Below are 23,962 nucleotides of genomic sequence, written 5' to 3' on the forward strand. Positions count from 1 at the left end.
GCCCTAGTCCTGTCAATGATAGCATTATATTCACTGTTCTCCCAGTCATTGAGACTTAGATCCCTGAGTAGATTCTCTCAGATTTCCACAGAGCACCAGTCTATATGATGCTCTGTGAATTTTAAATTGTCTTTTTTTAAAAAATTGTCTTTCCCACAAAAAAGTAAATTCCATGCGATCAGGGACATTGAATTTTGGATACTGTAATGTCAGTGCCTATCATAACAGGCACTTATGCAAGAATTCATTTAACAAATACTTAACTAGTGTTCTTGTATTTTATAGCTATGCTGTCACATAATTATAAATTTTGATAGTCTTCTTTTCACTTTTGTAGGTAGTGCTTCTATGAACAATCATATCTAAGTTTTAGAAGATACCTGAGTCTGTGATTGTTCTAGTTTGCCAGAATACAATATACCAGAAATGGAATGGCTTTCAAAAGGAGAATTTTATAAGTTGCTAGTTTATAGTTCTAAGGCCAAGAAAATGTCCCAATTAAATAAGTCTGTAGAAATGTCCAATCTAAGGCATCCAGGGAAAGATATCTTGGTTCAAGAAGGCTGATGAAGTTCAGGGTTTCTCTCTCAAGTGCAAGGGCACACGGCAAACACAGTCACAGTTTCTCTCTCAGCTGGAAAGGCACGTGGCGAACACGGCATCATCTGCTAGCTTCTTCTCCTAGCTTCCTGTATCATGAACCTCCCTGGGAGGCATTTTCCTTCTTCATCTCCAAAGGTCGCTGACTGGTGAACTCTGCTTCTCGTGGCTATGTTGTTCTGCTCTGCTCTCTCTGAATCTCTTGATCTCCAAAATGTTTCCTCTTTTATACAACTCCAGAAACTTATCAAGACCCTCCCAAATGGGTAGAGACATGTCATCACCTAATCCAACTTTATAACCACTCTGAGTATATCATATCTCCAGGGAGATGATCTGGTTACAGTTTGAATCATACAGTATTGAATAGGGATTATTCTGCCTTTATGAAATGGAATTTAAATTAAAACATGGCTTTTCTAGGGGCCATACATTCTTTCAAACCAGCACAGTGATAATTGTTTACTGCTATTGATTGGTGTTATGATAGGCTTGTACTGGTAATATTACTAGCTTTGACTCAGTTGGCATCTTTTCAAAGTATTCTTATTGATTGCTCAAGACCATGGTCTTTTGTCTCTGGTCTTTAATTATAATCTGTAAATATTGTATATCTTGTTCTTTTTCTCTAAATGGTTTCCTGTATGTTGCTTTATTATTTCAACTAGATCTTCAGTTCCCTGAAGGGACTACTATATCTTTAATTTATTTTGCATCTTCTTTTGTAACTAGAGTTCAAAAGCTACATTTGTTTGTGTCTGTGTGCAGAGTATTTTCATACTCTTTTTCAAGACTAAGACTCTCATTTTTTAAAAAATTTTCAAAGGGTTTACCCCAGCATCTTTTACATAGGGCTTCTACAAAGGGAACGTCTCTGAGACTTATATTTTTGGAGTAAAAGCCAACTTTCCTTGCAGGGTCAATTGAATATCCATATGAAAAACAACAAACTTTGACTTCAGCTTCACAATACAGTAACCCCAAGTCCCATGGATTATAGACATAAATTTGAAAGGTAAAGCAATAAGAATTTTAGAAGAAAACATAAAATATCTCTATGTCTTTGGGGTATGCAAACCTTTCTTGTCTTTTTTTTTTTTTTTTTTTTTTTAACATGGGCAGGCACCGGGAATCGAACCTGGGTCCTCTGGCATGGCAGGTGAGAACTCTGCCTACTGAGCCACCATGGCCGGTCCCATATATGTATTTTTAAAAGGAAACAATAGCTTTAAATAAATTAATAATCTTCTATCTGTTCTAAGACAGATCTGGTATTAGTATAAAAAACCAAAGTGAAGCAGGCTATTTGCCCAACAGCATCAGCTGCTACACCTGTCTCCTATTTACATATTTACTTGGATGCCTCATAGACACCTCAGCATTTAAAATTGAATTCATCATCTTTACATATTTACTCTTGCTCATATTCTCTATCATGGGAAATGGCATTACCTTCCCTCAATTCTCCCAAGCCAGAATTCCTGTGAACTATTTTGAATTCTTCTTTTTCCCTTTTCTTTCTGTAGTTAGTCATTAAATTCAGTTCACTTGGTATTCTAAACATCTTTTAAATTTGTATCCTATTGGTATTCTTTCAGGTTGAAGGTGACAGTGGAGAGGATATAGCATAGCCAAAAATACTGAGCTTGTTAGGGTGGTAAATAAGGTGTCAAACAAGTACATATAGACTGGGAGTTAGCTTTTTGGTATGTTTTATATCCCAGACTCTGCTATCTTTTTTTTAGCCAAAGTATTTGGTATTGTTATTTGTTTGATTTTAGTAGAAATAGCGGCAAAAATAAGAGAGGACAGTGTAGATTATTTTTTGATGGCCAGCTATCCAAATATGAAGACATGAAATAAGCTTGTTTCCTTTGATATTTTTCTTATCTTTGAAAATTGAAATTTAACAAAGTAAAATTGGCAATTATAGAGGCTGAGATTTCAGAATACATGGTAACTGCTAAACTTTTAATTAAATTTTTAGTATATGTATTTTTTGGAACCATCTTAAACTTATAAACAAGTTGTGAGAACAGTGTAAAGAATTTTTCTTTCCTGAACCATTTTTCGGAAGAAGCTGGCAGTAAAATATTGTATTACTTTCCAATATTTTAATGTATATTTCCAACAAACAGAGATAGGATATTTTCTCCATAACCTCAATCTAATCACCAAAATTTAAAAAGTAACATTGATGCATTTTTCCATCTAATTCTCAAACCCCTTTCAAGTTTTGAAAATTGTCTCAATCAAGTCTTTTATAGCAAAAGGATCCAGTTTAGAATTACATGTTCATTTAGTGGGCCTCTCTCTTTAGTTTCGTTCACTCTTAAATATCCCATGGTCTTTCTTGGACTTTCATAGGTTTTTTTTTTTTTTTTTTTTTTTTTTTTTTTTTTTTTTTTGCATGGGCAGCCACCTGGGTCTCCAGCATGGCTCTGCCTGCTGAGCCACCATGGCCCACCCGACTTTCATAGTTTTGATGCTTTTGAAGGTTAAAGGCCAGCTATTTTGTAGAATGTCTCTCAATTTGGGTTTGTATGCTTCCCCATGGTTGCATTTAAATTATGCATCCTTGGCAAGAATATTACTGAAATGTTGTATTCTTCTGAATGCATCCTGTTAAGTGACATGCAATTTTGATTTGTTTCATTACTGATAATATTAACTTTGATCACTTGATTAAGGTGGTTTCTGTCAGAATTCTTAAGTTAAAAATTACCTTTTTTCTCCTTTGTAATGAAATATTTTGTAGCGTTGTACTTTGAAACTATGTACACAAACTTTTGATTTATTCATTACCATTTTATATCAGTATGGACTCTGATTTTTTCAATGTATTATAATTCTTATTATCATTATTTATTTTCATGCTTATATTATCTTATATTTGACCAGTAGGAGCCCCTTCAAGTTAACATCTGTATCCTTTTGACATAACCCCTATTATTCTTTGAGTACTTCCTTCTTTTTAGCATAACAAGGCTCATCTTATGCTTTCCCTATACAGACCTTGATATCCACCATTTCCCTAAGATGCTCTGTTACTTTTGGTAAAGAATGGTAGTTAGAAATCAAGATCTAGATACTAGGTGTATTAGTTTGCTAAAGCTGCCGGAATGCAATATAGCAGAAATGGAATGGCTTTTAAAAAGGGAATCTGTTAAGTTGCAAATTCATAGTTCTCAGACCATGAAAATGTCCAATCTAAGGCATCCAGGGAAAGATAATTAGTTCAAGAAAGGCTGATGGGGCCGGAATACCTCTATCAACTGGGAAGGTACTTGGCTTCTGCTGGGGTCCTTGGCTTCTTGTTTCAAATAGCTTCCCCAGGGGCATTTTCTTTTTTCATCTTAAAACATCTGGATCTAATGTTGGCTCTGAAACTTTTTCCAAAAATAGTTCCCCCTTAAAGGACTCCAGTAAGCAACCCCACCTTGAATGGGTGGAGACACATCTACATGAAAACCACCTGTGCTGGCTTGAATCTATTATGTACCCCAGAAAAGCCATGTTTTAATCCTGACCCAATCTTGTGAGGACAGCCGTTTCTTTTAATCGCAATTCAATACTATAGGTTGGATAATTTGATTAGATTAACTCCATGGAGATGTGGCATGCCCAATTGTGGGTGTGACCTTTTGATTAGATGGAGATGTGACTCCACCATTTTGGGTGGGCTTTGATTAGTTTACTAGTGTCTTCAAAAGGGGAAACATTTTGGAGAAACCTCAGAAACAATAGACGTCTCAGCTGACAGAGCACAGAGCTGCACAGATGCTGAAAGTTGTAGAACAGAGACACAGATGTTTAGAGATGTTTGGAGTCTAGCAGATGTCACCCTGAGATGTTAAGTAAGCCAGAATTTGGAGAGAGCCAAGGGAAGCCAAGAGATGAAAGCCAGTCCCAGAGAAGCAAAGTGAAGAACCCCCATAGGAACAGAAGGCATCAGAGCCCAGGAGCCAAGGGACCAGCAGATGCCAGCCATGTGACTACCCGGCTCACAGAGGCTTTTCTTGAATTAAAATATCTTTTCTTGGATGCCTTAGCTTGGATAATTTTATAGGCTTAGAACTATAAACTTGTAACTTATTGAATTTGCTTTTTAAAAGCTTTTCCATTTCTGTTATATTGCATTCTGGTAACTTACAAATCAATACACCACCTAATTAAAAGGTCCCACCCACAGTTGGGTGGGTTACATCTCCATAGAAACAACTTAATCAAAAGATCCCACCAGCAGTATTGAATGAAGATTAAAGAACATGGCTTTTCTGGGACACACAACAGTTTCAAACTGGCATACTAGTGAGTTTATGTTTGCATGAACATGCTTTTGGAATTCTCCTTCTCCCAGATTCTTTCAAAGGACTGAGCTAGGGAATGTATGTATATTTTATGTACACACACGCTCATACATACATACATTTATATCTCTATTTTTCTGTCTGTACATATTGACTATCATGTGTTCACACTGGTACTTCAAGTTGTAATTCAACGCTACAGGGTTCCTTCTTGTTTTCTCCCTTTCCATACTTGCAACTTCCTTGTTTAATGGTGAATGACTGCTTCTCCTTAATCTTAATATATTTACTCATTTGATCAGTCTCCCTCTGTGTAATCAATCTCCTATTGCTGCTGCCATTCCTTTTTTAGTGTTGATACTGTCTTCTTGGATTCCCACATCTTACATCCAGGCTGTGGCTGCTGCCTACATAGATGCTCTCTCCTCGCCCTATGTGTGCTTTGACACCCAGAGTTGCTTTCCTGCTCACTTTTGGATCCCTACTTGGGATCTGTTTCCCCATACTGGGAAACCCTACTAGGTAGATATCTACCTGCTTATCTCACTCCTCGAGGATTTTGATATCCTGCCTCAGTCCACTCTTTGTTTCTACCCCTTCCACCCCTGTGGATGTCATTCTCACTCCACTTGAACTTCAACACCAATGCTGGGCTGTCCATCTACAGAAATTCTGTCTTTGCCCTGCTCAGCTTCCAAGACCTCATACAAATGCGTTCTCCACTGTGCTTGAATTGCAGTTCCTCATGCATGGCTTCCCCACTGCTTCCACATGAGGATACTCTTTGTCCTTCCTGACCACCCCCAGGCAACTCGACTAAGAGAACATCCTCCTTATTGCTTGGGTTCTGACACCTGTTCTAGGCACCCCATGCTTGGACACCCTCCTCATTCTGTTCAGATGTTGCTTCCGTGTACTGGCCACTCTCCAAAAATCTCTTCATTTGCTTGGGCTGTGATACCCTGCAGTATGCTATCTCCTCTTGTATCATTTCTCACCTCCCTTTGGCTCTGACACCCCATACTGGGCCCCCCACCACTCCCTCCGACAGATATCCTCTTCACCCTGCTTTTACTTTTACTCTCTGGGCTGGACCACCCATTTATGTGGAGACCTCTTATTTCACTTTTCTCCAGCCTGCCACACTAGGCTGTTTGCCTTGTATCAGGCATGTATGTCCTCCTTGTTCATTTGTTTGGGCTCCAACATACCAAACTGAGCAAATAAGTATAAATAAATGTACTTATTTATTTATTAGAAAAAATTTGAGTTTATGAAATAGTCATACATAAAATACAGGATTCTGTACACCACCCCACCACCAATACCCTATATGGGTGTAGAATGTTACTATTGATGATAGCACTTTTTAAAATAATTGTATTATTTTTTAACAGTAGTTACCTTTGGTAAAATGGGTGAAAGATTAAAATAGTTCTGTCTTCCATTATTTACATTAGGTGTATTTTTCCTCACTCCATTATTACTACCTTGTTACACATTTGTTGTAACCGATGAAAGAACATTCTTACACTTGTACTGTTAACTGTAGTCTTTCATTGACAATAGGGTTCACTGTGTGTTCAGTCCTATGTTTTATCTTTAAATTTTATTCTAGTAATATATACATCCTAAATTTTCCTCTTTTAACCACACTCACATATAGAGTTCAGTGCTGTTGATTACACTCACAAAAATGTGCTACCATAACCACTATTTCAAAACCTTTCCCATCAACCTAAAGAGAAAGTCTGTACAAGTTAAACAACTCCACATTCTGTAACCTCAATCTGTAGCCTGTTAACCTATATTCTAGATTCTAACTCTATGAGTTTGCTTATTATAATTAGTTCATTTAACAATGAGATCATATAATATTTGTCCTTTTATGTTTGATTATTTCACTCAACATAATGTCCTCAAGGTTCATCTTTGTGGCAGCATGTGTCAGGACTTCATTCCTTTTTACAACTTAATAGTAATATATCGTATGCATATACCACATATTGTTTATCAATTATTGGTTGATGAACACTTGGGTTGCTTCCATCTTTTGGCAATTGTGAACAATGCTGCTATGAACATCAGTGTGCAAATATCTGTTCAGATCCCTGCTTTCAATTCTTCTGAGTGTGTACCTAGTAGTGGAATTGCTGAATCATATGACACTTCTGTACTTAGCTTCCTGAGGAACTACCAAACTGTCTTCCACAGCAGTTGCACCATTTTATATTCCTACCAGTAATGAGTGAGTGCTCCTATTTCTCTACATCCTCTCCAACAGTATAGTTTTCTGTTGTTTCACTTGTAGCCGTTCTAGGTGTGAAATGATATCTCATTGAGGTTTTGACTTGAATTTCCCTACAGTTAATGATGTTGAGCAGCTTTTCATGTGCTATTTAGCCATTTGAATTTCCTGTTTGGAGAAATGTCTGTTCAAGTCTTTCCCCCATTTTTCAATTGCTTTTTTTGTTTTGTTTTGTTTTTTATTATTTAATTATAGGATTTAAAAAAAATGCTTCATGCAATTAATTTGCTTACTTAGTTGCAAGCTTACCAATGCACAATAGCCTAAGGCTGTGAATGTGTCCAGATTAAGGCATCAGCTTTACTGAGGAAAGGCCAATGACACCCAGGATTCTTCTGTCACATGAGAAGGCCATGGCAACATCTGCTGGCCTTTCTCTCCAAAACGCGTCTGGGTTTCTGTGTGTGTCCTTGCTTGTTTCTCCTGGGGCATTTCTGTCTCTGAGCTCTCTCCAAAATGTTTCTCCTTTAAGGACTCCAGCAGGCTGATTAAGACCCATCTTAAATGAGTGGGGTTACATCTACATGAAAACAAGCTAATCAAAAGGTCCCACTCAACAATAAGTCTGTCCCCACAAAATTGGATTAAAAGAACATAGACTTTTTTAGGATACACAATGTTTCAAACCAGCACAATATATTTAAAGAGGCGAGGATACCAATCTTTAAAGTTCTATAGGTAGATACCTTTAGTGGAAGTCTTGGGAGCCAGGGCTGATGCAACATTTAGTGGAGGTTCCAAAGCCCATGAGCAAGAGTGGCGGTGAGCTTCTTGGTCGATAGCACAGGCATTGAAACCAGGAGTCAGCGTGACCAGTTGTCAGCATGCCTTAATGTGAAATTAGGCGAAGAAAGTGTCTGCCTGTTTGTTTTTTAACTTTTCGTTTTGAAATAATTCCAAACTTAGAGGACAGTTGCAAAAATAATAGAAACCCCATACAGAGAACTCCAATATACCCCCTTCCAGATATCCAGATACACCAATTTTAACATTTTGCTACCTTTGCTTTATTATTCTATTATCTATCTATCTATTTGCTGAACATTTAAGAGCAGATTGCATATATCACACTCCTTGAGCATGTGCTTCCAAGTACGTTTCCTCCAAACAAGGATATTCACTTATGTAATCATCTTAAGTGCAGTTATCAAGTTCAAAAAATTTAATGTCGATATAAACGTACAATGATATAAATTTTACTTTCTATATTGTTTTTTCTTGTGTTCCAATCATGTCCTTGTAAGCCTTTTCGCCTCCATTCTTAGATTCTCATCCAATATCATGTATTACATTTAATTACCATTCAGTGGGATAAATCATATTCATGTTGTTTCAGCAACCTCGCCACCATCCATAACTATAACTTTCCCTGAATGCAAAGCAGAAACCCTACTCTTATTTTGCATTCCCCTGCCTCCCATCCCTGGTAGCCTGTCCTCTGCTTTCTGTGTCTGTGAGTTTGTATGGTCTGTGATATTTTCTTAGTGTTTACCATGGGGCTTATAACAATCTTGAAGTTTAAATACCAGACAATAGTACTGGTATTCATATATATAACCATGTCATTTTTATTCATATATATAGCCATGTCATTTTCCTTACAGATGTTTAGGATCCTGTAGGGATCCTGTAAAGGATTCTGTAACATTTCTTTATATATTCTGGATATTAAACACTTATCAGATATGTGATTTCCAAGTGTTTTCTCCTTTTAAGTTGGTTGTCTTTTTACTTTCTTGACAAAGTCCTTTGGTGCACAAAAATTTGAAATTTTGAGGCGGTCCCATTTATCTGTTTCTTCTTTTGTTGCTTGTACTTTGGTGTAGGGTCTAAGAAACCATTGCCTACCACAACAGCTTGAAGATGCTTCTCTACATTTTCTTATAGGAGTTTTATAGTCCCGGTTTTTAAATTTAGGTCTTTGATCCATTTTGAGTTAATTTTTGTATATGGTATAAGATAAAGTGCCTTTTTCATTCTTTTGCATATGGATATTGAGTTCTCTCACAGCACCATTTGAAGAGAGTATTCTTCCCCAGCTTAGTGGTCTTGGCAGCCTTATCATATTTCAGTTGGATCTATTTCTGAATCTCTCAGTTCAATTCCATTTGTCAGTATAACTAGTTCCATGCTGTTTGACCACTGTAGCTTTGTATGCTTTAAAGTCAGGAAGTTTGGGTCCTCCAACGTTGTTCTTATTTTTAAAAAGGTTATGTCTATTCAATGACCCTTACTCTTTTAAGTGTGGTAATTAGCGTTTTCATTTCTGCAGAGTAGGCCATTGAAATTTTATTGGGATTGCATTAAATCTAAATCATTTTGAGTAGTATTGACATCTTAACAATATTTAGTCTTCTCATCCAAGAACACAGAGTATCCATCCATTTATTTAGGTCTTTTTTGATTTTTTTTTTTTTTAGCAATGTTATGTAGTTTTCTATGTAAAAGTCCTTTACGTCTTTGGTTAAATTTTTTCCTAGATATTTGATTCTTTTAGTTGCTATTGTAAATGGATTTTTTTTCTTGATTTCCTCCTCAGATTGCTCATTACTAAATATTATACTGCTGCCTTCTCACATTTCATGGTTTCTGATGAGAAATTGGCACTTAGTCTCATTATGGGTCCCTTGTATGTGAAATATTGCTTTTCTGTTGCTGCTTTCAGGATTCTCTCTTTACCTTTGGAATTTGGCATTCTGATTAGTATGTCTCTTGCAGTAGGTCTGTTGGATTTTATTTTTATTTTTTTGGAGTGCATTGTAGTTCTTGGGCATATAATTTATGTCTTTTATAAGAGTTGGAAAATTTTCGGTCATTATTTCCTTAAATATTCTCTCTAATTTGTTTCTTTGACTGGTCCATATATTGCTATTTCTTAGTATGGCTTGTATTGCTATTTCTTAGTATGGCTTGTAATCTTTTGCTGATGAGTTTATTTTGAAGGTCAGTTTTTATCTTTTGCCTAGGGTTTTTTGTTTGTTTATTTTTTAACTTTTTTATTGTACTGTATAGCATATATACAAAGCAAAGAAATAAAAAAGCAATAGTTTTCAAAGCACTCTTCAAAAAGTGGTTACAGGATAGATCCCAGAGTTTGTCATAGGCTACCATACAGTCCTCTCAGATTTTTCCTTCTAGCTGCTCCAGATTATAGGAGGCTAGAGGGCTTAAATATTTTTTTATCATCACAACCGACTTTTTTCCTTCTTTTTTTGTAAAAAAATAACAAAAATACAAAAAAGCTATAAATGTCAAAACACAGCAACAGCACAATTAGTTGTAGACCATATTTCAGACTTTGACATGGGTTATAATTCACGATTTTAGGTTTTTACTTCTAAGCTACTCTAAAATACTGGCGACTAAAAAAAGATACCAATTAAATGATTCAGCATTCATATTCATTTGTTAAGTCCTATCTTCTATATATAATTCTACCATCACTTTTTTAAAACTTTTTTTATTAATTAAAAAAAATTAGCAAACAAAACATTAAGATAGCATTCCGTTCTACATATACAATCAGTAATTCTTAATATCATCACATAGTTGCATATTCATCATTTCTTAGAACTGCCAGCACTTTTTATCTTTCCATACCTCTCTTTGGGGTTGTCTGGGCTATGGCAATTCTAAATTTATGCTATTGGAAGGGTCAGTCACTAATAGGGTATAGGAAGATAGAATAACTGACGTTCTGGAAAGGCTGGGCTAGATTTCAGGACTTGTCTGGACCAGGGACCCATCTGGAGGTTGTAGGTTTCTGGAAAGTTACTCTAGTGCCTGGAACCCCTGTAGAATCTTATATATTGCCCTAGGTGTTCTTTTAGGATTGGCTGGAATGGTCCTGGTTGGAGGTTGGCAGGTTATGATAGATAGCAAGGTCTGCCTGAAGCTTGCATAAGAGCAACCTAGAGTAGCCTCTCATCTCTTTTTGAACTCTCTCTGCCACTGATACTTTATTAATTAAACTTCTTTTCCCCCTTTTGGTCAGGATGGAATTGTTGATCCCACGGTGCCAGGTCTGGATTCATCCCTGGGAGTCCTCTCCCACATCGCCAGGGAGACTTTCACCCCTGGATGTCATGCCCCACGTAGGGGCAAAGGCAGTGATTTCCACTTGCAAAGTTGGGCTTAGAGAGACGGAGGCCGTATCTGAGCAACAACAGAGGTCCTCCTGAAGTAGCTCTTAGGCATGCCTATAGGTAGTCTAAGCTTCTTTCTTTACCACCTACATAAGTCTCATGTTCAAGGGCATGGCCTGTTGATTGAGTATCCCTGAAGTTTGACACAATATCAGGGGATTCCCTGATGGTAAGGTTTAATAGTTCCTGTAGTCTTTCTCCCCTCCTCAGGGGACTTTGCCAATACTTTTTGATTATCTGCTTAAAAATAACTCTAGGATGTTTCCAGGTATTACAATAATCTATAGAGGATTAAAGGACCTCTTTCTTATTCTGTGCTTCCTGTGTTTCAGTTGTTCGAATGAGCTATACAGATAGGTTGAATTAGATTATACACTACAGAAAATTTCAGTTCCAAATCAAATAACCCTTTCTTACGTTGGTCTCAAAGAGTATGTGTGGTTCTAAAATATTATTGACACTGTTTTCCTTACCCCTGTGTTCTGAATTACTTTAATCCCAACCTGTTCAGCTTTGTTCTTATCTCTAAATATCAGGTTATATATATATAAAACAGCCTCTCAAAATCCAGAAATAATAGTCACCACCCTGGACTTAATGTGTCTGTTGTAAAAGTTTACAATCTAGGCCCCTGTTTTCTTAATAAGTATTTTCTAAAGGTGACCGTACTGTCGTTGTTTTTTTGTTCCTGTCTTATTTTGTTTCACCAAATGACCTACATGTTCATTCACATTGTTGCATGGCTCATGACATTGTTCGTTTTTGTAGCAGCACAACCTTCATTCATAAGTATACACCATTGTTCACTAGTCTACTTCTCTGTCAGTGCATCCTTCAGCCACCTGCATTATTGGGCATCCTGTACAAGGCAGGGCCTGATTATTTTTGCCTACGGTGTTATTTAGGTAATTTTTTTCAGAAAGCAGCATAAACATTTAAAAATGTTCATAAAGGAGTTAGTTCAGTAGTATAATTCATTCTGTATTTCATAAGTGTCAAATTATGTAGAAAATAATTGTGAAGTTTTTTTTTAAGTGAAAAATAATACCTAGTGGAAAAAATATATGATGTGTTATATTTCACATCATATATTTGTAGAGTTCAAGTTAGTTTTCATATTGCCAAATTGGTATAATTTATACTGCTGTGTGTTATATTAAAGTAATTTGCAACAGTAGATTGTTTTAGGGAAACAATAAAATCTGGAACAAGTGATATGGATAAGTAAATAATGTGACAGCAGACTAGTAAGTTGGCTTAAATTTAGCTGAGAAAAATGATTAAATCAGAGTATCTGAGGCAAAATAAGCCAGAAACAAAAGAGCAAATATTGTATGATCTCTTTTAGAAAATACTTATAAGAAAACTGGGGCCTAGATTGTAAGCTCTTATAGCAAGTCACATTTAGTCAGGAGTGGTAATTGTTATTTCTGGATTTTGAAGGGCTTTTTTATATGTGTATAACCTGGTATTTAGAGATAAGAATGAAATTGATCAAGTTGGGATTAAGGTAATTCAGCATACAACGGTAAGGAAGACATTGCCTGTATTTTAGAACTTTATTTACTCTTTGAGACCAAAGAAAGAAAGTTTTATTGTGTCCAGAACGTAAATTTCTATAGCACATAATCTAACCCAACCTTTCTGGATAGAACATTTAAAAAATCCAAACATATGGAGCCGAGAATAAGAATGAGAGCCTTTAATCCTGTATAGTGTAATGTAATGCCAGATACATCCCAGAGTATATTAAGCAGATAATCGAAAAGTATTTGCAAAATCACTTGAGGGATGGGAGAAAAATTATGAAACTATTAAACTTGACCACCGGGGAAACCCCGGATACTGTACCAGACATTAGGGACACCAAATCAATAAGCCAAGCCCTTAATCTTGAGGCTTGCTCTTGTAAAGCTTATGTACGTTGTGGAGAAGCTTAGCCTACATATAGGTATGCCTGAGAATCACCTCTGGAGGACTGCTTTTGTTGCTCAGATGTGGCCTCTCTGTCTGTAAATCCAACTCTGCAAGTGTAACTGTTGCCCTCCCCATTATGTGGGACATGACATGCAGGGATGAAAGTCTCCCTGGCGGTGTGGGAGATAACTCCCAGGGATGAGCCTGGCGCTAGCACCCGGGAATCGGCAATGCCATACTGCAAAGGGGGAAAAGAAGTGTAACAAATAAGGTATCAGTGGCTGAGAGAGTTCACATAGAATCGAGAGGCTACACTGAAGGTCATTCTTATGTATGCTTTGGTTAGACATTGCTGCCTATCATAACTTGCCAACCCCAACCAAAACCATTCTTGCGAATCCTAAAGAATACCTAGAGCATTATATAAGATTCTACGAAGTTTCCATGTACTACGGTAACTCTCCAAAACCTACAACCTACAACCAGATGGGTCCCTGGACCAGAGAAGTCCTGAAATGCAGAGGGGCCAGCCTTTCCAGAGCATCAACTAATTCCATCTCCCTATCCCATACTATCAGTAGCCCCTTCCAACATGAAAAAGTTAGAATGGGCATAGTCTGAATACCCCTAAAGAGTGGGAGAAAGATAAAAAATGATGATGGAGTTATACAGAGAAGTTCAGGTTTAACAACTGAGTATGAGTGCTGAATCATCATGCTGGTATTTCTTTTAGCCTTCAGTACCTTAGAGCAGCTAGAAACAAAAACCTAAAATTGTGGAATTGTAACCCATACAAAAACACTGAATTCTCTTCTATAACTAACTGTTGCAATGTACTTTGAAATTTATTGCTTTTATGTATATATGTTATTTAAAAAGAAGGCGGAGCCTAACAGAGAAGATAGGATTTAACAAATAAGTATGATTGCTGAATCATTATATTGATATTTCTTTTGGTTTCCAGTGTCTTGGAGCAGCTAGACGAAAAAAAAAATCATGGAACTGTAACTCATACCAAACTTTAAAGTCTGTTCTGTAACTACTTGATAAAAATGTACTTGGAAATTATATTGCTTTTTAATATATATGTTATATTTTGCAATTTAAAAAAAACGAAAGAAAAAGAAAACAACATCACCTACCATTGTTCTTGGATTCCATCGTTCTTTAGAAACCAAATATCCAGTAGACCTGTAGCCAGTACATTTTTCCATTGGAGATGCCAAGTATGATGACAGTCAAGCCTGAAGTGTTTATAACAGAATGAAAGCTGTCTCTCTTCAGTGCAGAATTATATTGGCATAATTGGATAGATAACTCTGTTTTAAAATATCTGACATGAATCCATAGGCTCGGGATTTACCACCTTATTGAGCTGGTTAACAGAGATATGGAAGAGTGAGACAATTAGTTCCCAAACCATTTGCAAGGAATTTTTAAATGTCCTTTTTTTTTTTTTTTTTTACATGGGCAGGCACCGGGAATCGAACCCAGGTCCTTGGGCGTGGCAGGCAAGCACTCTTACCTGCTGAGCCACTGTGGCCCGCCCTTTAAATGTCCTTTGATACTTTCATGTACCTGGAGTAGCTTTGCATTTGGAGTTATAAAAAAAAAGAAAAAGAAAAAGAAAAATCCCATTTTTAAAACAAGATAAAAATGTTTATAAATGGATTTTTCAGCATTATAGCATTAGCATCAGCTATCAAGGAGCATTCACAACTTGAATAACTAATGTCTGTGCAGATATCAAGAGCATTCATTACTTGAATAGCTAATGTTTGTACTGAACATTAGTTAGCTTTTTCTTAAATTTCTCATGACTTCCCAACACAACATACTGTACATTTTACCACAGATATATCCATTTCACTGCTTACTTGACAATTGAGCAGAAATATCTCATTTACAAAACTTCCCCCCCCGCCTTATTGTTCATCTCTGCATAGAGTTGTCAGTAGTATTTCTTACATAGAATTTTTATTTGTTTTATTACCTGAAAGAAAATAAAGCAGTCTTAAGAACAGTCATTAAGTAGTGGGCTCTTTGACAGTTTTGGTCTTTACTCTTGGAGCCCAAAGTTTTAATCTTATTCAAAACCCCAAGTTGAACACAGATTACTAGCACTCTGGTCAGTGTGGATGAAGTGGGGATGAAAATTCCAAAAAGGAATAATAACAGTGGAGTACTTTTTACCATAGATTATCTTATTTAATCCTCACAGTAACTCTCTGATGTTGGCAAGGTAGACATCTTAATTCCCATCTTAAAAATAAAGAAATTGAGACTTCAACAATTTAAGCTTTTTTTTCCCCAAAAATTCAGAGCAAATTATTGACAGAATTAGGGGTCACATATTGGCCTCCTGACTCTTAATTGAGTTTTCTTCCAACTACATCACATTTGTGGTGTGGCTATGAGTGTGAGTGTTTACGTATGTGTGCTTTTGTGTGCTTATATTGGATAGACAATACAGCCCTAATTTTGATTAATTTTTATTTTATTTTATTATATATTTCTAATACAAAGAACACAAAGGAGCCCACAGTGTAGCGCAACATATCTGTTCCTTATCTCATCTCCATGTCTCCCCATCAAAGGAAATCAGTGTCTTAAACTTTTTATCATTCTTTTTGTTTGTTTGTTTGATCACATACATTTTTTTCTTTTTTTACTGTTGCACAAGCCTCAGATTCTTTATTGGTAAAACCTACCTCATAAGATTGTTTTGAGATTAAACTAGAAAATATATATACATATAATGAGCTTTGCCTGGCTCCCCCAAAATGCTAAATAAATGATAGCTGTAATTTTATTATATTATTATTGTTGTTATTTTGCTAAGAGAGAAGATCAGGGAAAGCATGTCTTTTTTTCTCAGCTGTTTCCTTTAGTTTATGGTCCTGGACTTTTCTGGGGGAAAGTGAAGGAGTATGAGGGGATGAGGTTTAAGGTATTTTCATATTTTCCTACACTTAAGCAACACCAAAATGAAGCAGTAGAGAATGGGATTTGAGCACTCAGTAGCTAGGGCACAGAGAAACAAAATTAAGCTGCACTCTTAAATTACCAGATTTTCTCTTCTCACTCACTGTTCTGTGCCCTCAGGATAGGATTTATGTCTGCTTTGAGATTTATGTAGTAAAGTGAAATTCTTCCACCCCATCATAGCCAGTGTTGAAGGACTAAATTGGCCCAGAAATAATCAGTGACATAAATGGATCAGAGTTTACAGAATGTCTAAGCAAATAAACCAGCCAGTCAGCCCATTTCTGCGTTGTTCAGCTTCCCACCCAACATTAGAAAGCATTAATTTGTTTCTAGTATCAGGAAATGGTGATTTCATTCCTTCATTTCCTTCTTCCCTCTAATTGCCCTTGGGCTCTGTGCTATTGTAGGAATATAAGACAATTCTTGATCTTCTGAGCCTACTCCCCTTTCTGCTTAATTTCTTTTTTTCATACATTTATATTTAAACCATTTATGTTCATGGAATTATTATATTGAAGTTGCCCTCATTCTACTACATGGATATTTAAGCAGTTTCCTTGGATTCTGGTGAACTAAAATTCATAATGAGCCATTAAATGAGTTGATTAAACATTATTATTTACAATCCTATATCTTAGCAACATTAGTGCAAAAATATATAGGGAAACAGTCACCCCAATCCTTGTAGACTGAAGAAAGGCTTCCTTAGAAAACCAAAGTAAAATCACTTCTGGATTGGGAAAAAAAAAAGTGAATGAGTGCATGTAAGCTTTGCACAAGAACAGTTTTTACCAGCTGTTGCATTAATCCTTATAAAATTTCATCTTATACTTTTGGACAGATATTGTAGCCTTCCATGATCTATAATGAATTATGACAAACTATATATCCCTCTTAAGCCTGTGTCATTAGCAAATTTGATATCTGTTCAAGTTGTTGATATAAAATAAGATGAAGAAAGGAAATAACTTGATACAGTGGTGCTAATAAACACCTCCTTCCAGATTGAACCTATACATTTTTTGGGTGCTGTTGCATAGAAGTCATCTATTTTATTAAGTCTATATTTCTTCATCTTGTTTGCATTAACTTTTTAAAATTTTTATCAGATATCTTACTGAATTTAGGATTACTATGCCTACAACCTTTTCCTGATCCTCCAGTAGAAGAGCCTTTAAAAAGCATATTTGGTTGACTGCAGTTAGGCCTTCTTCATAATTTCACTTCTCACAAATAGAAGCTATGTGAAGAGGTATTTTTGCCCGTGAAGTTTATCAGGAACTTTGCTAGAGACCTTGCTCTCTCTTTTGTAGTTCTCACTTCTATATGTTCTATTTCTTTTTTGCTCCCCCCTTATACTCTTTGTATAAGCAAATAGTCCAGTGAAACTGAAGTTCAATGAGCTCTTCCTTTTTTTTTGAAACAAACATATCAATAAATAATTTACATTACATAAAGTTCACCTGTTTGTTCATGGCAGAAATAGCTATGAACATAATTGCCAAAAAGAAATTCATCTGTTTAAAATGTACAATTCAGTGGTTGTTAATGTATTAACAGACTTGTGTAACCATCAGCATAATTTAATTTCGGAGCAGTTTCAGAACTCCAAAAAGAGACTTCAAACTCATTATTTTTAAAAATTCAGAAATGATTTTACTTTTATTTTCTAAGGAAGTCTTTCCTCAAGAAGCTGCCTTTCCATTATGGATTTCCCATTCCCTTTCTTCATATTCTGTGTTTATAAGTCTAGAGTTTCATTCCTTTATTATCTGTCTGAACCTATTTAAAAGATAACTGAAGGAAAATAGATATGTAAGGTAGCTAGCCAGCACTTGGGACTCTGTAGTTGCCATGGATTTAAGATGCCTATGTTCTTGTTTAGGAGTTCTTTCTTTGGTTGGTAGAGACTGTAAAAGTGTTCAATTAAATTAAATTTAAGACTGAATGACAATAGTTTTAATAGTATAATTTCTATTCCTTTTAATCTTATGATGTCTGATGAGAAGCAGATTTAAAGAAAAGGTCAGTGTATGTGATTACATTGTGAAGTTATAGCCTGGGGAGATATTGGGTGAAAGGAGAGTTTAAAAGAGATTTAAGTCTTAGAGAGATTGTTTGTTTAAAGTATGAGAGCCAGCCCAGTTCTGTCTGAAATCACAGCCTGGGCTGTTATCAACTATATTAACTGCTTCCTTTGGATAGCTATGATAAAACTTCTGGCAGGCCTGACTTCTTTAACTTCCAAACACTTGGAAAAATAAAAACAAAAACTGAAACACTAATGAATGAATCCATGCTTCCTACACCTTCCACTTGACCTTGCATTTTATTTTGCTTATTTTAAGGTGAATTTTATTGCTTTATTAAATTTGGGGGTGGGGAGACTGTGAAATAGAGTTGGAATATAAAAAATTCTGGCCGGAGAAGATGGCGGCTTAGTAAGACGCGCGGGTCTTAGTTCCTCCTCCAGAAAAGCAACTAAAGAAACAGAAACAATACAAAACAGCTCCCGGAGTCACGACAGAGACCAAAAAGACAGCGTACCCCATTCTGGAACAGCTGAATGGGCAGGGAGAATCTGCTGCGGTGAGCTACCCGAGGGGCGCGCGTTTTCCCGGCCGGGGCGGCTGGCAACTGGGGTCCCCTCCACGCACGTGGCTCCCCAGTCTGACTGGGAACGTTGGATAGCGGGGCCCTCCCGTCACGCTTGGCGTTTCGGGCCAGCTGGGCAATTAGGACCGGCACTCTCCCAAGCCGCGGCGGCCAGCGACCCCCGCCTCCACGCGCGGTTTCCCGGGCCGACTGCCGTGCAGACAGACGAGCGCCACGAGCGCCACCTACTGGGCAGGAAAAGAAAAACAGAGCCCAGAGATTTCACAGAAAAACCTTTCAACCAGCCGGGTCCCACACCCAGGGAAATCTGATCAAATGCCCAGACACCAGCAGAAAATAATGGATGACGCTCGGAAAATTGAAGATATGGCCCAGTCAAAGGAACAAACCAATAGTTCAAATGAGATACAGGAGCTGAGACAACTAATGCTGAATATACGAACAGAAATGGAAAAACTCTTCAAAAACCAAATCAATAAATTGAGGGAGGACATGAAGAAGACATGGGCTGAACAAAAAGAAGAAATAGAAAATCTGAAAAAACAAATCACAGAACTTATGGGAGTGAAGGACAAAGAAGAAAAAATGGAAAAAACAATGGATACCTACAATGGTAGATCTAAAGAGACAGAAGCTACAATTAGTGAACTGGAGGATGGAACATCTGAATTCCAAAAAGAAACAGAAACTATAGGGAAAAGAATGGAAAAACTTGAGCAGGGGATCAGGGAACTGAATGACAATATGAAGCGCACAAATATACGTGTTGTGGGTGTCCCAGAAGGAGAAGAGAAGGGAAAAGGAGGAGAAAAACTAATGGAAGAAATTATCACTGAAAATTTCCCAACTCTTATGAAAGACCTAAATTTGCAGATCCAAGAAGTGCAGTGCACCCCAAAGAGAATAGACCCAAATAGGCATTCTCCAAGACACTTACTAGTTAGAATGTCAGAGGTCAAAGAGAAAGAGAGGATCTTGAAAGCAGCAAGAGAAAAACAATCTGTCACATACAAGGGAAACCCAATAAGACTATGTGTAGATTTCTCAGCAGAAACCATGGAAGCTAGAAGACAGTGGGATGATATATTTAAATTACTAAAAGAGAAAAACTGCCAACCAAGACTACTATATCCAGCAAAATTGTCCTTCAAAAATGAAGGAGAAATTAAAACATTTATAGACAAAAAGTCACTGAGAGAATTTGTGACCAAGAGACCAGCTCTGCAAGAAATACTAAAGGGAGCACTAGAGTCAGATACGAAAAGACAGAAGAGAGAGGTATGGAGTAAAGTGTAGAAAGAAGGAAAATCAGATATGATATATATAATACAAAAGCCAAAATGGTAGAGGAAAATATTATTCAAACAGTAACAATAGTAAAAGTTAATGGACTGAATTTCCCAATCAAAAGACATAGACTGGCAGAATGGATTACGACCCAGCAATACCACTGCTAGGTATCTACTCAAGGGACTTAATGGCAAAGACACAGACGGACATTTGCACACCAGTGTTTATAGCAGCATTATCTACAATTGCAAAGAGATGGAAACAGCCAAAATGTTCATCAACAGACGAGTGGCTAAACAAACTGTGGCGTATACCTACGATGGAATATTATGCAGCTTTAAGACAGACTAAACTTATGAAGCATGTAATAACATGGATGGACCTAGAGAACATTATGCTGAGTGAGTCTAGCCCAAAACTAAAGGACAAATACTGTAAGGTCCCACTGATGTGAACCGACATTGGAGAATCAGCTTGGAATATATCATTGGTAACAGAGACCAGCAGGAGTTAGAAACAGGGTAAGATAATGGGTAATTGGAGCTGAAGCGATACAGACTGTGCAACAGGACTAGATACAAAAACTCAAAAATGGACAGCACAATAATACCTCAGTGTAATGTAACTAGGTTGGAACACTGAATGAAGCTGCACCTGAAATATGGTTTTTTGTTTGTTTGTTTGTGTGTTTGTATCTTTTGTTTTTGTTTTTTTTCTTTTTCCTTTTTATATATATATATATTATTAGTATTATTATTTTAATTCTCTTCTCTATATTAACATTCTATATCTTTTTCTGCTGTTTTGCTAGTTCTTTTCCTAAATCGATGCAAATGTACTAAGAAATGATGATCATACATCTATGTGATGATACTAAGAATTACTGAGTGCATTTGTAGAATGGAATGATTTCTAAAATGTGTTAATTTCTTTTCTTTTTTTTGATTAATAAAAAAATTAAAAAAAAAAATTCTGTATTTACTTTCCAAAGTACGTTTATTAACATTACTTTTATACCATTGCATTTTAGACTCAATTTTTTTTATTGTGAAAAATAACATGTATACAAAAAGCAATAAATTTTAAAGCCATCTGCAGCAATTAGTTATAGAACAGATTTCAGAGTCTAGTATGGGTTACAGTTACACAACTTTAGGTTTTTCCTTCTAGCTGCTCCAAGACACTGGAGACTATATGAAATATCAGTATAATGATTTAGCAATCATACTCATTTGTTAAATCCTGTCTTCTCTGTTATTACTCTCCCTACCTCATTGATCTTTCTCCCAATCTTTAGTGGTATTTGGGCTATGCCCATTCTAGCTTTTTCGTGTAGAAGGTTATCGATAATATGGGATAGGGGATAAAACTAGTTGATGTTCTGGTGGAAAGGCCTGCCCCTCTGGGTTCCAGGACTTATCTGGCCTAGGAACCTATCTGGAGGTTATAGTTTTCTGGCATTTAATAATAGTGTAATAGTGCATGAAACTTTTGTAGAATCTCAAATAGAGCCCTAGGTTTTCTTTCTTTAGGGTTGACAGGAATGATTTTGGTTGGGGTTTGACAAACCATGGTAAATAGCAGTATCTAGTGAAGACTGCCTAAGAGTAGCCTCCAGACTAGCCTCTTGACTCTATTTGAACTCTTTCGGCCACTGATACTTTATTTATTAGAATTCATACACAGTTTCACAGCCTTCTCTGAGAAAGTCAGAGTGTTTCAGTCCACAGTGGTTTGTTTTGTTTGGATTGATTGATTGATTTTAATAATTGAAGAAGTAGAGAAACAGAACTGACCAGTGAAGCCTATTAGTGATTAGGCTATTCCTAGAGTAAGTTTATTTTTTTGGCATAGTGTATCTTGGTAGAGCCCTTTCTCTTTTCATCAAAACCTTTTTTATTTTCAAATTTCCTTTTTGTATGGACTAAAAAAAATGGACTTGAGTTTATTTTTTTTTCACATCTTTTATTTTCAATATAGATGAAGAAGATAAAAAATGAATATTTGGTCACATGGCATTCTATTTTAATTATGTTTTCCCCTCCCCCATGTCCCCTTAACCAATCTTCTTTTAAAGATGTAAGAAATTTATTTAAATCTTTAAGCAATATTTGAACAAGCTGAAAATTTTTAGCTAGGGCATATTATATTCAAATGAAAGTGGAATTTGCCATATGCTTTGAAGATGAAAATTTCAAGCATTAAGCATTAGGATCTTTCAAAAGAAACCTTTAAATTGATTCTTTATTCTGGCCACGGTGGCTCAGCAGGCAAGAACGCTTGCCTGCCATGCCAGAGGACCTGGGTTTGATTCCCGGTGCCTGCCCATGTAAATTGATTCTTTATTGTAAATAAAAATTAAGAGGACAGTTTCTATATTTAGCTTATCTTTATGACCTTCTTCCCTATCCCTGTTCACATCAAAGTTAGTGTGCATACTTTAGTGATTAACTGGAAGGATCACATTATTTATGAATTTAATAATCAGTTAACTAAAAGTATTGTATGTTCCCAAGGATGAAGTGTGTTATAAAGCTACCTTTATTTTTAATCACTCATGCAGATAATAACTTCTTTAATTGTTGGAGTACTAGGGTTCTTTGAATACTGGACAAGGCCATTAAACTCTGTATTCATTTTGTTTTGAAAATGGGCCTGTACTTCTAATTGGTCTTTTGAAGTTCCTTCCAACATTGACTCTGCTACCTTTGAAGGATATTTTGAGAATTATTTCTATCTCAAAATCGCTGTCCAATAATAACTACAAAAGAGTTTTTAAATTGTAGATAAAATTAATTTATGGTCAATTAAAGTATTATAAAATACTTCTAAAAGGTATGGTATTCTTTAATCTGGAATAAAAACATAATCAGAGTCTAACGACGGTATTGATGCTTTCTGATTTGAGTATTTTATAAATGTATCTTTCTAAGGCTGGAGATGCCTCAGAAAGATGTATTTCCTTGAGCCACGACATTCATTTTAGCTTCTTTAGGAGAAAAAAATATATTCTGATAGTGTTAAATTAAAATATTTGCTGAAAGGCACTGGACGAAAGAGCAGAAATAGACTGCTCTTCTCCAATGAACTAATTGGAGAAGCCAATTTAAAGCAAGATGTACACTAGAATATGCTATGTCATAGTTAAAGGATGATACCTTATACCCTTATTATTACAGAAAAAAAATATTGGACAATTTGGATTGATAGTTCTTTTATTCTATTTTTATCCAATTTCAAAATTCAGACTTTTTCTGGGAACTATCTTATAATTAAATATTTTGAGCATAAGGAATAAAGCAAGGAAAAACTGGGGCCAGAACTAATAGAAAATTCAGTCTTCCATTCAGTAAAATTATATAATAATAGAAAAAATATTTGCAACATTAATTACATGGTGTTAATTTTTGGTGAATAATGTAGTTCTCTGTGAAAGTAAAAACATATTGTCATTTCATGTACAAGTTTTTAGGTTGTTGATTGACTCTTTTTTTTGTTTGTTTCTTTAATTTTTCTTCCCCCTGCCCTACCCCAACAGAATCTGTCTATGATCTTCTCCCAAAGGAGTTACAGTTACCTCCATCCAGAGAAACATCTGTAGCATCAATGAGTCAGACAAGTGGTGGTGAGGCAGGCTCGCCTCCTCCAGCTGTAGTTGCTGCTGGTATGCATTTAATTTTATTTTATTAAAGGAAAAAATAAAGGTTTTCTGGCTAACATGAACAGTGACAAAATTTATGTTGAAAAAGAGTGTGATTTGAGGGTTTGTTTTAGGAGATTTAAAAATA

The 23,962-nt window shown here is 36.1% G+C and overlaps 1 protein-coding gene across 11 annotated transcripts in view; it reads left to right on the forward strand.

The window, feature by feature from the left end:
* NFAT5 (nuclear factor of activated T cells 5) overlaps positions 1-23,962 on the forward strand; it is a 157,970-nt gene that overhangs the window by 57,145 nt on the left and 76,863 nt on the right. For 5 of the 11 annotated variants that reach the window (XM_077132862.1, XM_077132863.1, XM_077132864.1 and 2 more), the window contains one exon: positions 23,713-23,838. In XM_077132862.1, the coding sequence (XP_076988977.1) occupies positions 23,713-23,838 (126 nt within the window). Of the gene's footprint in view, positions 1-23,712; positions 23,839-23,962 lie in introns of those variants that run through there. The other 6 variants (XM_077132867.1, XM_077132870.1, XM_077132874.1 and 3 more) reach the window with 2 other exon arrangements.

This window comes from Tamandua tetradactyla, chromosome 16, assembly GCF_023851605.1.
Source record: "Tamandua tetradactyla isolate mTamTet1 chromosome 16, mTamTet1.pri, whole genome shotgun sequence".
NCBI lineage: Eukaryota > Metazoa > Chordata > Mammalia > Pilosa > Myrmecophagidae > Tamandua > Tamandua tetradactyla.